The sequence below is a fragment of the Haemaphysalis longicornis genome, unplaced genomic scaffold, assembly GCF_048455015.1.
Source record: "Haemaphysalis longicornis isolate Haplotype H1 unplaced genomic scaffold, Haemaphysalis longicornis Haplotype H1 scaffold_8, whole genome shotgun sequence".
NCBI classification, from domain to species: Eukaryota; Metazoa; Arthropoda; class Arachnida; order Ixodida; family Ixodidae; genus Haemaphysalis; species Haemaphysalis longicornis.
In genome coordinates, this window is record NW_027526445.1 from 151,845,016 (window position 1) to 151,859,364 (window position 14,349).

Below are 14,349 nucleotides of genomic sequence, written 5' to 3' on the forward strand. Positions count from 1 at the left end.
CGCACGCTAGATGGAACAGCCGCATACCTTCATTTTGTTGTTTAGTTTTCGTTGCCATGTTGACCGTATGTAAATACACGAATCGGATCGAAAACCTCACGCAACCGCGCGACACTTCGGACACACGTAAGTCACGTGGCGTCGCCGATCGCGGCTGACACCCCGAGTGCACGCTTGTGTAGCGCATACGGCACGATCGTGCCAAATTTCGTCCGCTCGTTCGTGACACGTTGTTGCAGTTCAGTTGGCGCGCGTCGAGATTTCTTCGCGCTGGCGCGGTGGCTGCCTTGGCGCAGCGAAGCCCACCTCGTGGTCTGCACCGCGGTCGTCGCCGATTCAAATTTCTCTCGAACGACGCCGAAAAAAGAGCGCCATGCCGGGTATTCCGTAGCTAGGGCGGGCTGGGGATCGGGTGGCGTCAGGCGCGGTGTCAAATGTTACTCGCGGGGCATAACCCCGCCGCCGGAGTTCGGCGAAGCGGGCGAACGTGATGTATTTTTTGTTTTATATTTTGATCGTACCATTTCAAATACGTAGGCGCTGGTTTCGCGCGGTTTGCGTGACCTATTTGGGTTTGGGAAACTTGGTATGCGACGTTTACAAGGAGTTGTGAGATTGGATACCGCTGCGGTAAAGCTTGGGGAAGAAAAAATCAAGAAGCAGACTTTCCAGGGGCAATTACGGGGAAGCCGGCGGCGGTACTACTACAAGCGCGTACGCCCTTCGGGAACTGAACCGATGTGACCTGTGCTGGCCGATGCGCCGTACGTGCCCTTGGCGACGTTTGTCACGTGCAGGCGACCGACACGGACTTGATTCCCGTGAGTTTGGTCCACAGCTAGTGCGCGCCTAGTGAGCGGATCTCGTCCCACGTTTGGCGTTGGACGGTAACGTCGAGCCGTGTCTTCACCAGCACGTGGAATTTGTTCGTTGGCGTGCCTTGTATGACGAATCCGAATGTCAAGCAGGATTTCTGTCGTTCAGCTTTCACTATTTGCAGCCAGTGGTTCAGTTACAGGACTCCATATAAGTGTTGCTCGTAGTGTTCGCACAGAAGTTGCCTTTAACCGCACGAGATTTTAATGATCTTGGTCGGCAGAAATTCGTCGGTTTGCATTAGTACCTGTGTATACACTCGTTGCCTATCTCTGCCACGAGTTTAGTGGCATTGGTTTAACAGGTGTGCTGAAGTTTCGAATGCAGCAGTCTTGGAACGTTTTTTGGTCACGCGCGTGATGGTTTAGAAGTAATCGTTATTAACCAAAGTTTCACGTTAACCTATGCTGTGTATGTGTAGTACGGCATGTGGTGACGCTCTGGTTCAGGATATGACAAGGGGTAATAGTTAAAAACAAAGGGCAAGAGCAGTGATGTAGTTGCCGTATTGATTGGCGGTTCGACTGTGGTATATTAGACGTGAGTTTATTTGTACCGTTTGCTATTACTTGTTGAACACTTAAGTGCACTAAAGGCACTTTGTCACACACCTATCTGCAGCTGCATTCTGTGGTTGAGCTCACGTAATTGTTTATTTCACGAAAAGTGTAGTTGTAAAGCGTGAAAGAAATGAAATCACAGGGAATTCTTCTTGACCCCCTCGCAACTATTACAATCATGTCACATTGGTTTGACATTAGCTTCATTGCCACCCGCAAAAATTTAAATTTTCGCCTACTACACGTTTGATATTGCCGTCTCGTTTTTCACGCACAGGCATAAATGTCAAACATGACTGCCATTTGTTCACTTTTTACCTGTGAACTTGCGAGTGCTGAATCCCAGCCAATGTCACGGAATGAGTTTGGAGGTTCTATCGAGAAATGGTACTATCAATCGTACTTCTTTTGCAAGGAAAATGGCTGTAATTCAGCGAAACTTGTAACACGGCTCACAGGTTTTAGACGAACTTATTAAGGTATTCAGGTCATGTTTATTGCCCTCTTTGATGTCCTGACAATTAAATACAGTAGCCTCTTTGTGTGTTGGCATTGAGAAGCAGCTTACATTTTAATTCCTCAAGACACTTAAGTCTGCTTATGTGCTTTGAATGAGAGAGCTTTATGGCTTCCTGTGGCGACACATCTTAAAGAAGCCTTTACTGCTACACCATGCATGCTCCTCTTCCTTTGCTTTTCTTTCTTCATCTCCTGTGGTTACCAGGAGTCTGATGGATACAGTCAAGCCCGCTTATAGCGAACACATCGGGACACTGAAATCAGTTCGTTATATCCGCTTTTCGCTATGTCTGGGCGCACAATCTACGTATGCAAATGGTAACGGGAAACGAAGATTTGTTCGTTATAGCCGCCATCTCGTTAAAACTGGGTTCTTTATAAGTGGGCTATACTGTATCTCCAGGGGGAGGCGTAATGTTTCGCATTTGAAAGCATGTGAGCAGGGTTAAGTGCCCTAAGGAATTTTTTTTTAAAGGTACACTCTATAGAGACATGATGGCTTTGCTCTCGTTTTGTGTTTTATTTCTCCACGTGGCTTGGATGTAATGTAGTGGTTGTGTAACGCAGTGGTTAGGTCCCCTGCCTGTCACCACGTGTTCCTGAGTTTGATTCCCATGTCTGCCACAGTTTTATTTTTAGTTTAGATCATGGTACACCAGTTTTTCTCTCTGCCCGATATAGACAACATCACATTTTTTAACTCGTGAGGCATATAACGACTTCGCATTAATACAAAACGCATTGTTTGTTCTCTTTCGCAGCAGCAAGCTGCGGCTGGTAACTAACCCAACTGTCGCCAGCCCCAGACCATGAATGATCCGGAACACAGCCAAAGGTCCACCAGACGGTTGGGAAAAGCCGGCTCCGGCCAAGCCGGGAGCCGGCGGCGAGCCACAAGGCATGGCCACAGTGGCGACACCTAGGGGGCGCCCAAGCAACGAGGAGCTCCTGCGCAAGCCGCCCCAGGAGATCCTGCGCTGGCTGCAGAAGGTCGAAGCGGAGAACCTGAAGCTCATGTTCGACCACGGGGCCATGATGCGTGACGTCAATCGTCGGATGCAGGTGAGTCGGAGAAAAACTCATTAAAGGAGCCATGACGAGAAAATACAACTTTGTTTAATTTGAAAGAACTAGGATTCAGTATCTCACTCAGCTGCATTACAGCCTCAAAAGATGTTCTTTTTAACGAAAAAAAAGCAAGAAGTATTTAAAAACTTTCAAATTTTGCACCACAGTGACGTGTTATGAGCAAGAATGACGTCATACGGGCCAACAATAAAACATAATTTTCAGTGCGTTAACTGCACGTTAGCATTCAAGTGATGCGGTCAAATGGAACTAGAGGCCCCATTACAGACGTCCAGTCATGTGTCGTCGCGACAGGTCAGTTAGGCTGCCGCCAATCGCGCAAACAAGGCTCTGTGACGTCGTAGAAACGTTGTGGGAAATTGGCTAGGGGGTCACGACTGCTTCACACGTTTTCTTTAATATCTCCGTTATTTGTTCGAAGATTGCGATGACATTGGTATCATTGTTATCGGGACTAAGCAGTCTTTCTGATTGATTGTGGGGTTTAACGCGCCGCCGCAACGCAGGCGATGAGGCGCGCCGTAGTGGAGGGCTCCAGATTAATTTTGACCACCTGGGGATCTTTATCGTGCGCCGAAATCTCGCACACACGGGCGTTTTTGCTTTTCGCCTCCATCAGAAAAGCGGCCGCCGCGGCCGGGAATCGGACCCGCGTCCTCTTGCTCAGCAGCGCAACGCCTTAGCCACTGAGCCACCGCGGCGGGTAAGCAGTCTTTCTAATAAACCCAACTTGTATTTTGTCTTCGTGGCTCCTTTAAGCCTTTCCACTCTGTGAAGAATGGCATGCAGGAAAGCTCAAGTGCCAATGTGCATTGACCAGGGTGCAGTCCAGGGAGTGCGTGAAACAAGACACGTTTGTTTGTAATTGCGATTGAGCATACTCCTAGTTAATTAGCTGAATGAAACTTGGACGGTCTAAAGCTTTATTCTAGCGGACAAACGTGGGGCTGCCTGTTTGCATCCCATAGAAGCCTACGTATTTACAGCAGATGGAAATTCCGCAACATTTACAACGTTCGGCGAACTACTTAAATATGAAATGTGAATGAAACTTGGTGTTATGTTACACTCGGTTTGACGGTTGGTTCTCGTATATTTTGTTTCGAGATAGTTCCAGCAATACAAGATTTCCAGTTCCAGCAGGTGGGAATTTTGTAACGGTTACAACTTCACTGCGGACTAACTAATTGTGAGAAGTAAACAAAAACTGGCCGAATAAACGAACAGGGTCGTCTTAGTGGCCAATTTTAGTATGATTTTTTTTCAAGGTACCTATATTTAGAGCTACAGAGCATTCCCTAGAAACTGGAGACGAAAATTTTTTCATGTCAGACAGACGTACATCAACCATCATTGAAGGGTAGCTGTATACAGATTTGCTATTAAAATTTTGGGCAAATGTATTGCCATACTGGACCTGTGGCATGAATTGTACCTCTCCCGCCTCCCCAATGCCCAAGAGTGCACACTGTACGAGTTGAACAGAACATGGGGGTAGACACATTGGCAATGTTGACTAAAATAACGGGACTAGACAAAGCTGCGTGCAGCGGTTAAAAATGGAGTGCCCTTAAAATCATTTTGGGCAAGTTTGAAATCGAGTGATAGTCTTAAATTCAATAGATTCAGGCTGCCTCAACAGCATCGTCAAGTAAAGGGTGTTGCAGTTATTAACTCGGCCACTTTAAAACGTTTTTTTATTTTGGCAAAGCTTTCACTCATTTGCTCGGAAATTTAGCATGACAGTGGCATTTCATGGTCCAGGTTGTTTTACCCGAACATTGGTGATCACAGCACTAACCCGATTATTTCAGAACCAAAAAAAAAAAAAAAACACGTCTTTGCCCGTGGAAGCCTTGTCCGCAGTGACCATCACTTGGGTGAAACTAAGTGTGCATGCTTATCACTTGTCAGGTCTCCTCCCAAAATGATGACTATGCTTTCCCAGTAAGCATTACATTGTCGAAGCTTTGTTGGAGAGAGACATAGCCCATCGTATCTTGTGTCAGTTTTGATTGATGTCTGCCACCGTTTCAATGGGACTTCAAAACCAAACTTTTGTCAGATGTTGGACTGTTTAGTATGTGTTTTTAGTATGAAAACGTTAGGTTAGAAAGATTTGAACCAGGATTTTTAAGCATACTGATATCGTGCATTCGAGTGAAGGTAATTGTTGTCCTGCTGCTGTTAAGGAAAACTCTCGTAACTTCTTACCATTCCTTGATATGGTGCTCTCTGTTGCTGGCTGTTGTACTGGCTCAGAAGAAAACAGCCTGCCAGAACAGTAAGATTGGAGACAAAGAGAGCCAAATGATTTGAAGACGGGAAAAAAGTTGTGCAGCTTGAAAGCCCTCTGAAAACCTCAGGATAGGTAACTCATCACTGGCAGTGAAAAGGCACACTGCGTCACCCTCACCCTGGCACCCTGGACTTTCGTGTGCAGCCGGTGGAGATTTGCGTAAATGTTATTCGAAAATATTGGACTCTTGCTTGATTTGAGAACACTGCAAGGACCTTCAGCAAGGCTTGGGAGTGGGCTAGTTGGTGTTTTAATGTCTTGAAGTGCAGAGGTGCGCTGCCTGACACAAAAACATGGAACAGGGGGAATCACACAGAAACAGACGAGGAGGTGAAGCACAAACTATCAACTGTCTGTTATCATGTGAAGGGGGGGGTATACATGATTGACATGAAAAAACACGAAAAAATAACAATAAAACGCAACACATGACATGATATCTGTTCCTCACTTAGGAAACCTATTTCACGCGTCGAAAGCTGGATTGAAGCGGCGCTTACGCAATCCCCCTCCACTCCTGACAGCATTGCAAATGCTTCGAAGATTTCACAGGTAATCAGAAGACGAAAAAAGGTTTCGAATGTGGCACATGGCGCTGGCGCCAGATTTTCAACTGTGCAGAGGGTATTGTATGCAAGATCCCCCTCTCCTGTGGTAGGTCTTATGTGGGGCAATCAGGCCGCTGTCTCAACGACAGATTACAGGAACATCACAATGCTTGCGCGCAACTGAGGGTAAATGGACATCTGGCCGCGCATTTTAAGAGTTGTGATAAGAGTTGTTCGCCCGATTTTGAGGGGACAACCATCTTGTTCCGCTCCAAAGACAAGATTACCCGTGAGATCTTCGAAGCATTTGCAATGTTGTCAGGAGTGGAAGGAGATTGCGTTAGCGCCCCTTCAATCCGGCTTTCGACGCGTGAAATAGGTTTCCTATGTGAGGAATAGATATCATGTCACGTATTGCGTTTTATTGTTATTTTTTCATGTGTGTTTTTCATGTCCATCATACATAACCGCCCCCCTTCACATGATAATAAACCGTTGATAGTTTGCGCCTCACCTTGTCTGTTCTTGTGTAATTCACCCTGTTCTACGTTTTCGTGTCAGGCAGTGCACCTCTGCACTTTCAAGATGAAAGAACTTTGTCAAATGCGTTACCACCGCTAAACTTCCTGGCGCAGCTGAGAGAGAAGGTTTGTGTAACGCTTTTTGAATACCTAACAGTCTTATGGCCACCTTCTGAGTTTGTCCTCACCTGCATATGTTTCCTTGACTTGACTGAGTGGAGGGTACCGCAGTCCTCTTACATGCGAAAATCGATTCCAAGGATCTCCTTGACTGGAGGCTCAAGTGGAGGAGGAGTTAGCATGCGAGTATTGCGAGGGTTAGTCTGCTCAGATATTGCAGTGAGAACTTTGTGACAGTCGGCAACGCGCCGCGGTGGCTCAGAGGCTAAGGCGTTGTGCTGCTGAGCACGAGGACGCAGGTTCGATTCCCGGCCGCGGCGGCCACTTTTCTGATAGAGACGAAAAGCAAAAACGCCCGTTTGTACGAGATTTTGGCGCACGTTAAAGATCCCCAAGTGGTCAAAACTAATCCGGAGCCCTCACTACGGCATGCCTCATCGCCTGCAGTGCATCGTCGCATAAACCCTACAATTGATCAATCAATGTGACAGTCGGCAGCGATAAGGCGGCCTTTGACTCTGTCGTTCTCAACCCGTGCGCCTCTCTTCGCCAGGTGCACCTGACGGAGATCCGGCAGCTGCGGGAGGTAAACGAGCGGCTTCAGCGTGACGGCCAGGAGCTGCGCGACCTGTGCTGCTTCCTGGACGACGACCGGCAGAAGGGCCGCAAGCTGGCCCGTGAGTGGCAGCGGTTCGGCCGCTACACGGCCTCCGTCATGCGCCAGGAGGTGGCTGCCTACCAGGGCAAGCTGCGCGGCCTCGACGCCCGGCAGCAGGACCTCGTGCGTGACAACCTCCAGCTCAAGGTACGGCGGTGGCAAGTGTTAACCCGTTCCGACCCAAAACTTACACATTTGTTTATGCAAAAGAACTTAGTATCTAGCTGACTATGTGACTGGATGACTTGCCGCATACATTTTTTCAGGTCGGTATATTGCTGAGCTGTGTGTGCAAAGTAAGCACTGTCAATGGAGTAAGAGTGGCTCAGTCACTATTGCTGTTGTAGGGGCACCATGGCCCAACGCGCATTGTGGTAAAGCTGCACCAAAGGAAATACTTTGCACCTCTACTTCACCTTTGAAATTTTCGCATTTTTGGTTTGGGTTATACGCGCGGGAATACGGTATCTTTGCATGGAGACAGAAGCGCGCAGTACGCTTGTCATAAAATTACGACACGGGCGAATGAAGTGCTCGTTGAAGCCATTGTTTTGTCCACCCTGCCTGTAGTCTCTTCTCTGGCAGGGGCACAGTGCTTAATGGTGCTAACTAGCGTCACTAAATAGAGGCTTTTAGAGTATCGGCACTCTTTTCTCTCATTGTTATGTGCCGCCAGGATTTTCATTGGTCGGTCGGCACCACGTGATATTTGCTTACTTATGGGCGCAGCCATTTTGTTTCCGGCCATCTCTCTGCCGCCACAGCCGGCAGCGATTTCATTAGGAGAGATGGCAACACTGCAAGCCAGAAACAAAATGTCCCCCAGATGCTTCCGGGCGCATGAAGTGGCGGTACTCTTTAAGCACAGCTCATTTAGTGACGCTAGTGCTACCCTTTTGCCCTCTTGCGACATCACACCCAATTTTTCGTGACAACCGACCGTCCTTCCCTTGCCACGTGCCAGGAGCTGTGCCTGTACCTGGACCAGGAGCGAGCACAGGCGCTGTGCCCAAGCTGCAACAGCATCCCCGAGGGACGTCGGGACGACGGCGACGGCAGCTCCTCGTCCACCATCACCAACCACGAGGAGGTGCCCTCCCCGCTGCCTTCCTCCCCGCCCCCTCGCCCGTCCCCCTCCCTGCCTCCGCCACCTCCTCCCCCTCCCCCTCCTCCCGTCCCCTCCGGCAACGTCCACCACGTCCGCCCTCCCTCGGTGGTCCCCCACCACCACAACGGGGGCAGCCGCCTGCCCAGCCGGAGCCACCACAACCAGCAACCGATGAGAGCACCCGCCATCGAGGAGGCCATCCACCGGCATCGCACCATCATCAACGGTGGGTCCTCTGCTCGCGTGGAGCAAGCTCTCCTCCACCTTGCAAGTTGTTCGGTGACTTTGTGTGCCACTGTGGTGGATGGGAGACTGAAACTCGGGCTGAAACCTGGGCTGACACTTGGGTTTAAATCTGGTCGGGTAAACTTTTTTTAAAACAGTGGGGGCGAGTGTGTTTAAATGTACGTAAAGAGGAAGTTTTCACTAAGAAAGTCTAAAAGGCTCCGGTGATACGGCCCAAAGAGCCAGCGTCTGTAGTCGGGAGGCCGGCCTGGGTTGAGCCCCACACTATGTAGTACTTGCTGTCGGGAACGTTGGAGGCCACGGCAAGTCCACAGAAGATGGTGAATGTCTGCGGTCGATGCCGACGTGGTGCAAAATGGGCATGTCTGGCCAAACGGAGCCCGTCGATCCGGGGGCCAGGTGTGGGTGACAGCTGGTGTAAGAGCAGCCCCGACGCGAATCTTTCGTAGCGCCACCTCCTCACGGCGGGTGAGTCCACCAGGGAGGTTTGATGCACACAGTGGAATAAGTGCGCGGGGGTTAAACGATTCATAGCTGAAAACAAGTGATGGCCGAGCAAAGAGTTATTTAAAAAGGCAAACACGACATTTCAGGTTCCATACGGAAGTCTTGTTCACTCAGCGAAAAATCCCGAAGCTTGAAGCTTTCAAGTGTTTCCTTGGGCATCTTGCATACTTGGGTGGTGTATTGCCTGCATTGTGGTCCAGTGCTCTTTCTGCCATTTGAACCATCAGGGACTCGAAATATCGGCGTGACAGCCATTTCTTTTCTCTGATGATAACTGATGCACCTTCCCAACCCATTTTATGTGTCGTGGCTTCCACGTGTTCTGCCAGCGCACCCAATGCAATCTTCTCGTTTTTGACGTCGTTCTCGTGTTCGCGCAGTTGTCTTTCAAAGTTGCCGCTCTCGCCAATGTAGCAATGGTTGCATTCTGCACAGGGCAGTTTTTGGCAGTTAAACTTCGTGGTAGTTAACTGTGGCTTGTGTACACCATGCAAGATTTTGAAGCGCGGAAAAATGTGGGTTAGAAAGGAATTTGCAACCAGCTGTGCAAGTTGTAATTAGCGTCCTGTCCATTGTGTGCTGGTCTTTTCGTTCGCAGGTTAGGGTTGGTAAAGTCTTGTAGGAGACAAGCTGGGCTTGTCACTGAAGCTGTATGGAGCGCAACGTAGATAAAACATCAATGCTGCCTTCTTTGAAATGCAGCTGTACCACTTCTGTGGTGGCTTTTAATTTCTCTTTACAGCCAAGAAAGTGTGCAAGCACACTGACGTTATTCTATGCCTGTGGACGACCATACAGCTTGTTAAACTGCACAAGATTTTTCGTAATGACACCTGTGTGTAAACTGCTCTTACTGTGGCACTCGAACGGGTGGTAAACGTGGGCACGCTGTTTATTTCCTCAACAGAGCAAGTCCTGCGCTACATTCGGAATCTGGAGAAACGCATTGAGCTTTTGGAGTCCGAGAAGGGCATCACCAGGGACCCTGTGAGTAATACTCTAGCCATTTCCCTCTAGTGGTTTGTGCACGAGTGTCCCAGCAAGCTTCCATTATTGACAGGCAGCCGTTACTACTCAGTGAAATGCAACAGGAACAGACTGTGATGACAATCTCTTTATTACATGCACACACGCACATACTTGTCGCCAGCTCTTGAGGAGATGGAACAAGATTTCGCTTTATACACTGCTGGGAGTGGTGTCCATCCCGCTTCTCAACTCTTTGGAATCCACCATAGTATGAGCCACATGAGAGATTCGTTTTTAAAGGCACCCTGCAACACTCTTTGAGCAGTGCAAGTAAACCTGCGCGACGTTTAGATTACACTGCCAGGAATACCTGAGCCAAATATTACACGTGCACGTGAAGCGGTGAGCGCGCAAATCGATGTGAAAGACGCGGAAAAACCAACCGCTGTCTCTTCAGTTGTCCTCATTATGCAACCCCTGGCATGGCCTAAGGGACGTCACATAGGCCATGGCTGCCCGATCGGCTGTCACTAGTCAACTTCGCAGCTAGATTCTCCCATTTCCGTCGTCGTCATCGCTGTGTACGAACCCCTTCTATGCCTGAACCTGTAGGCACAGTTTTGCCGTTTCTTTTGTGTTTTGAGTGCGCACGAAGTTTGAGTGATGAGCTCAATACTTCCTTTACAACGGGACCACTCGACTACAAACGTTTATTGCTTCAAAAACGCCCTACCAGCCCGAGCGCGCACTTGCGAGCAGGCACCCATGCCTGCTTTTTTGTGGCACCAGACCGGAAATAGGCCCCTCCGCGTTGCGGAGAAAAGGAGAAAACTACCCGGCATGTGATATATCGAAGGCCGCCGAAGAGAACGCCGCGAGCCGCCCCCCTCTCCGGGAGAGAGGGAGCGTGCAGCTTTCGTCGCGTTCCGCGGTCGAGTTGAGAGGGAACGATTATGCGCGATTTCTCATCGCGCGCAGTTTCGTTAATTGTGAACGGATTTTCATAATTCTTGCGGGAGGAGATTTCTGGGACAATAGACTTTATCCCCGAAACACATTACTAGTAGTCGATGGCAAGTGTTGCAGGGTCCCTTTAAGATGTTTAATGTTTGACATAATAGATGCCTTTTGAGAGAAGAATAGAGCATGCATATCGCATTTGCAGTAGCAAGCAAAGTCAGCAGGAGTATTTTCTTGCTTTTGACATCAACATGACGAAAATAAATTATCTAGATAGCCCTTCATGTTTGTTGCAGACCTCATGCAATGTTATTAGCTGAGCAGCTTGTGCTACTGACTACTCACCTGTCAACAGAGACTGCAGTGATAATAACATAGATTGATTTTGCACTACTGTAAAACCTTATTGGAGCCCTGGCTCAGCTTGGCAGGTTTTTATGCAGAATTCAATTTGTTGTAGCAGTGACTGGCTGCTACCCAACAGCTTTGGTAGTGGCGGAGCCTATGTTTTGTGAACGGCTGCAAGTCGGTAGACCAAGTAAGAGTTTGACTCGAAGTAAGCACCCGAATACAAACACGAATGAATGAAGCAGATTTCTCGCCAGGTGTAATGCTCGGCAGAACTGTGGCGGTTGGTGCACTGCATATGCTGACATACCGTGCATGACCACTTACTGCTGGCATCGAAAGTATGCAGGTTGCTAGGTCCGTGGCGGCCAGCTGCATTACAAAGATGCCTTCGCTCTGTAATAGCTATGCTGGCCAGTGAGCTCCGCAGCTCCAAATTTATACGATACAATAATTAGCCATTTCTAAGTGTATACAGCCAAACCCAGTTATATCGAACTCGCAAAGAAACACCTATCAGCTCGATATAGGGGATAATTCGATATAAGCAAGCTAAGTAATTGGATGTCGTAAAAGTGCATAGCATTTATAAAACCACTTTATTGGTGAAACTGCCTTACTTTCGCACGAAATAGCCGTGTATACCTTCTGCTCGGATAGCCTCGCTCCCTGAGACAGTACGCACTTCTCCACATTGTCTGAAGGGTTGGAGCAGCTGAGGACGCAACCTTTCACATTTGTGAAGAAGCGCCGCACTAGTGCGAGGATCATCATTGCTTTCCTTGTTGCGCCCGCTTTCACTTGCGCTCGGTGCAATGCTGGCGATGTAGTCTTCCAAACTATGCCATGTTTCTGGCGCCGTAATCCAGACTCACAGACTTGCCAACCGTTGATCCGGCAATGGCAGTCAGAAATTCCGACAGCTCGTTCCACACTTTGTCAACACCCGCGATGGCTTCGTTGCGCTCCTCAGGATTTTCGAAGTCATCGCCAACACGTGCAAACAGGCACGTCTGGAGCAGTTTCGGATGGTTTCTTTTGTAACATCTGCCGCGGATTCTCCCGCACCACTGAAGACGTCCTACTTCTCACCACATTCGGTTCAATTTGATTGCCAGCTTCACGCCTCTCGCTAGCAAGAGCCACCAAATGAGCCTTTATTTAGTGAGATTAGTGCTAGCCACGACCAGGCCACCACAGCCATAGAGATACTTACTGAGAAACTCTAGCAATACAGCTACACTTTGGAAAAAAGTCCCCAAAACATAAACGATCCAAAAACAATGAACGAGGGGAAAGAGCTGCCCGCTACCCATGAGCGGCAGGGCTAAACTGCTTTTGTCCCGGCAGAATTTCTCCTCCGCTGCGACGGAGAGCCAACTTCTGCGGCATTTGTCGTTCAATATATCGGAAGTCACTGGTATTTTTGTTCGATATAAGTATAGTTCTTGCTATATTTTCTCATTGTAAATATATTTTGTCCAGAAATAGTTCGATGTACAGTATAATTCAGTGTAAACGCGTTCGATATAGTGGAGTTCAATTGTACCTCCGAAGAAAAATAATGAACAAACATTTGAAATGCCACCATGGCGGGTTTTAATTTTAATTGTAACTTGCATCCGTCCGTGTTTAGACTTTCTCCTTGTTTTGTTTTGTTCCTCTCTACCTTCATTTGCCTTTTGATGTTCTCTCCCCCCCCTCCTGGTGTGATGCCCAACGAAGCGAAATCCTGCGTATATTCAACACTTGCTTGACACGTTTCGGTGTTCTCTTGCCACGCAGCACCCCGAGGATGTTCCACACAAGCCACAGGGAAACGTCGAGAAGAAACACCAGAGCGGAATCCCACGTGCCCCGCATTATCGGAAACCGGACGACACAAGCCACATCCTGCCGCCAACAACAACGCTGCACTCAACGGGCAAGGGGAACTTGGAAAGTTCCGTAGGTGCACTTCGTATATCCCGGGAAAAATGTGTGCATGTTTGCATGTTAGTGCAGTGACGCTCTGAAGTGGATTTTTTGGTGCATCTTAGAAGGGGAGCTTATTGCTACGTTGCACAGGGGCTTTCTGTGCCATTATGGCCTAAATTTAACCCTCACAACTGCTGGTAAGCTGTTGAGGAACCCACACTCTGCCTCCCTACTGTATGGGGTTGTTTACTAGACTTCTGCGTAATATACTAAAGGTGCTGCATTTCCACTCAAAAGTTTATTGCACGGTTAATGCACTAGAAAGCATGTACGTTGTAGAGATGGATGAACAAGCTTTGCTTGCAGCAGTGGGTTAATGCAAGGATCTGCCTCACTTACAGCAAGCCTCACATCTGATAGTAAATACACCTAAGTTCAATGCCATGTTTTTGTGTTAAAAAAGCGGAACTGGGGAGGGATACAAAAATAGAGGCTTTCAGGGAAACGCAAACTGAGGCTGAATTGAGAAAACCCTGCCTAGGAATTTGCTTTGACGCGGTGGCTCTGTGGCTAAGGCGTTGTGCTGCTGAGCACGAGGTCGCGGGTTCGATTACCGGCCGCCGCGGCCGCTTTTCTGATGGAGGCGAAAAGCAAAAACGCCCGTGTGTACGAGATTTCGGCGCACGTTAAAGATCCCTGGGTGGTCAAAATTCATCTGGAGCCCTCCACTACGACGCGCCTCATCGCCTGCATTGCGTCAGCATGTTAAACCCCACAATCAATCAATCAATCAATCAAGGAACTTGCTTTGAGAATCCTTGACCTAGAAGCCATCTACAAGTGCTCAACTTTGCATGTGGGCCTGGCTGTGCAGAAATGTGGTTTTTGGCTGCATTTCTTTTCTTCTTTTTTACCCCTTGGATGATGCACTCTACGTGCATTGGTGAAAAAAAATTAGAAAGTTTCATCAGTAGAGGTATGTTGTATGGGTAAACACAATGCAGTTGTGTAGTATTCCTTGTTACGAAGGCTAAATGGTTGCATTCTGCAGTAAGTTGCGTGGGGAGTATGTGTGGATTTTCTCTTTTTTTTTTTTCTTTCTTT

The 14,349-nt window shown here is 48.4% G+C and overlaps 1 protein-coding gene across 4 annotated transcripts in view; it reads left to right on the forward strand.

The window, feature by feature from the left end:
- The window catches only part of LOC144149246 (coiled-coil domain-containing protein 85C-like), a 23,675-nt gene continuing 9,326 nt past the window's right edge, over positions 1 to 14,349 (forward strand). Inside the window, exons 1-6 of one of the 4 annotated variants that reach the window (XM_077680789.1) lie at positions 1 to 126; positions 2,717 to 3,017; positions 7,086 to 7,337; positions 8,155 to 8,524; positions 9,959 to 10,038; positions 13,114 to 13,275. In XM_077680789.1, the coding sequence (XP_077536915.1) occupies positions 2,769 to 3,017; positions 7,086 to 7,337; positions 8,155 to 8,524; positions 9,959 to 10,038; positions 13,114 to 13,275 (1,113 nt within the window). In that variant the 5' untranslated portion in view covers positions 1 to 126; positions 2,717 to 2,768. The other 3 variants (XM_077680790.1, XM_077680792.1, XM_077680793.1) reach the window with 3 other exon arrangements.